Source organism: Priapulus caudatus, unplaced genomic scaffold (assembly GCF_000485595.1).
Source record: "Priapulus caudatus unplaced genomic scaffold, Priapulus_caudatus-5.0.1 Scaffold13, whole genome shotgun sequence".
Classification (NCBI taxonomy): domain Eukaryota; kingdom Metazoa; phylum Priapulida; class Priapulimorpha; order Priapulimorphida; family Priapulidae; genus Priapulus; species Priapulus caudatus.
In genome coordinates this window covers 49,852-52,673 of record NW_014577074.1, presented here as the reverse complement: position 1 = coordinate 52,673, position 2,822 = coordinate 49,852, and the positions used below count along the sequence as shown (strand labels likewise).

The window sequence follows — 2,822 nt, the reverse complement described above, 5'->3', positions numbered from 1 at the left end:
GAGAGAGAGAGAGAGAGAGAGAGAGAGAGAGAGGAGAGAGAGAGAGAGAGAGCTAAATTTAGCCCGCGTTGACAGCGGTGGTTAATTCTGGATTGAATAGAATAAATTTTCGGATGCCGCCGATCGCAATTTATAACCGCGCTCGGATCTATTTCGGCTATTTTAAGCCGAGATTAGCAACAGATTACACGCTGGTAGATTACACGTACGCGCGCCTGCCGCCGTCGCACGCACGCACGCACGCGCGCCTGTCGCCATCGAACGCACGCGCACGCCTGCCGCCGTCGCCGTCGTACGCACACACGCACGCTTGCCGACGTCGCACGCACACACGCACGCTTGCCGACGTCGCACGCACACACGCCTGCCGCCGTCGCACGCACACACGCACGCTTGCCGACGTCGCACGCACACACGCCTGCCGCCGTCGCACGCACGCACGCCTGCCGCCGTCGCACGCACGCACGCACGCCTGCCGCCGTCGCACGCACGCACGCACGCCTGCCGCCGTCGCACGCACGCATGCCTGCCGCCGTCGCACGCACGCACGCTTGCCGCCGACGCACGCACGCACGCCTGCCGCCGGCGCACGCACGCACGCTTGCCGCCGCTGACGTCGCACGCACGTGCGTCTGCCGGAGCCGACGTACGCGCCGCACCAGGTGCTCGTCGCATTCTGACATTTCAATGTCAACCGTAATTAGTTGGCAGCGCGTCGTTTGCGCGTGCGTCATGAATACGTACGCACGCGGGGTTTTACTGTCTCCCGCATCACGGCCGCGGGCGTTCCCGCGATGATGAGTCACCGCCGTCGACGATGCTAGATATAAATCGAGAGCGCGCGAACAGACGGGCGATCTAAAAATATATCGCGCGCGTACGCGACCGAGCCGCCGCCGTCATCGTCATCGTTCGGATTCGATTCTACGCGATTGGATGACGAACGGAGCACGTGCCGATATCTTCTCGAGAGCGAGTGAGTCGTCATATCACCGATGACTCGACGTTACTTGCTGCAAGCGTGTATGGATGGCTGGGTGCCGCCGCTTACCCGGGCGGCGGGGCGTCTCAATCGACGAGGAAGCCGCGAAGCAAAATAAAGCGCGAGCATTCATTGGCGACCGGCGACCGTCTCGATTACGTCAGACGCGCCCAGACGCTGAAATCGCCGACATTTTTCCGCGTCGAACGACGTCGAAGCTTTGCGAGCTTTTGTGGTGCGTTGACGGACGGATGCGCGCGTATAGATTGCAGGGGGGCAAGGCGCGGTTGCCTGCGCTGCGTCAACGCGCCCCGCCACAATTACTTTCAATTATGACGGGATCCGGTTTATCGCACTCCGGTTTACGAACTCATAGCAACGTAACATTGATACGGAGAAAGCGGTCAATCTTAACCCATACACACCGATGGAGCAACTGAGAGGCGAGAGATCGAGAGCCAATGAGAGAGAGAGAGAGAGAGAGAGAGAGAGAGAGAGAGAGAAAGAGAGAGAAAGAGAGAGAGAGCGAGAGAGAGAGAGAGAGAAAGAGAGAAAGAGAGAAAGCGAGAAAGAGAGAAAGAGAGAAAGAGAGAAAGAGAGAGCGAGAGAGATAGAGAGAAAGGAGACGAGATCAAGTGAGAGAGAGAAATGGAATGAGTATGAGATCGAGAGCGAATGGGAGAGAGAAAGATTACGAGAGAAAGAAAGCGATCGAAATGAGACAGAGATAGAGGAAACAAGAGCAAGAAAACTCTCTCTCTTTCCTTCTAGAGAAGGAAAAGAGTGCGATAGAGAAAACGATATAAGTGTGCGGCAATAAAAAATAGATAGATAAATACATAGATAGATAGATAGATAGATAGATATGTCCGCGCGCGCGCGCGCGTGTGTGGTTATCGGTGAATGTCTGTGTGTGTATAGGCTGTCGGAGTGCATGTGTTTGTTTGTGTGGATGCGTGCGTACGTGCGTCTGTGGTAGCTTTCCAACAAAAAGCGGAGAGGAAGAGAGCGAAGAGAGAGAGAGAGAGAGGCGTGAGCGATGGAACGCTAACTATGACTCTACGTTCGACGAAAACAACGTGCGCAGACGAGAAGCGAGAAAAAAAAGCGAAACATACCCATCAGCGAAATCCATAGCTCTAACCGTTCTGCAAATGTCTAAACAAGACGGTATATACCGCGCTGCGATCCACGCAACGGTCTAGCGTCTACATAAACGCGCCAGTGAAAAGCTTCGCACAATTGTTTCACGTCAGCCCGGTGGGAGCATCTCTCGCAGTGAGCAGCTAACAGCTGCTGCTACGCTGCTCTCTCTCGCACACACGCCGGCGCGGCCTCGCAGCGAGGCTCGAAAGCAAAGCGGCTATTTTCAATCTGAAAATAAATCGTACCGCAGCGTTAAGCGACTGGCGGGCATGGCCCGCGCGTATGAGAGGCTAGAGCCCGATCGGGTAGCGATCTCGCGAATTGTCGCGAAGAATGTTACGAATTAGGAAATCGCATTCGCCGTAACAATGGCGGTGTATGCCGACGAACGCATTTCCACACAAGTATATGGTCGAGTCAGTGTCCAAATTTTTGCGACTAAATACGGTTGTCGTGCATACGGTCACACCCGCTCCTGCTGCATTTCAAAACCAGAATACTGGCAACATCATTATTATCGTCATCATCGTTATCATTATCATCATCATCATTATCATCATCATCATCATCATCATCATCATCGTCGTCATCATCATCACCACCATCATCACCATCGTCGTCGTCGTCGTCGTCGTCGTCGTCGTCGTCGTCGTCGTCGTCGTCGTCGTCGTCGTCGTCGTCGTCGTCATCGTCG

The 2,822-nt window shown here is 54.9% G+C and overlaps 1 protein-coding gene across 1 annotated transcript in view; it reads right to left on the bottom strand.

The window, feature by feature from the left end:
* Positions 1–2,294, bottom strand: part of LOC106808185 — a 12,074-nt gene extending 9,780 nt beyond the window's left edge. The window contains exon 1 of the mRNA XM_014810791.1: positions 2,101–2,294. Within this exon, the coding sequence (XP_014666277.1) occupies positions 2,101–2,117 (17 nt within the window). The 5' untranslated portion in view covers positions 2,118–2,294. The remainder of the gene's footprint in view (positions 1–2,100) is intronic.
* Positions 2,295–2,822: the final 528 nt, after the last annotated feature.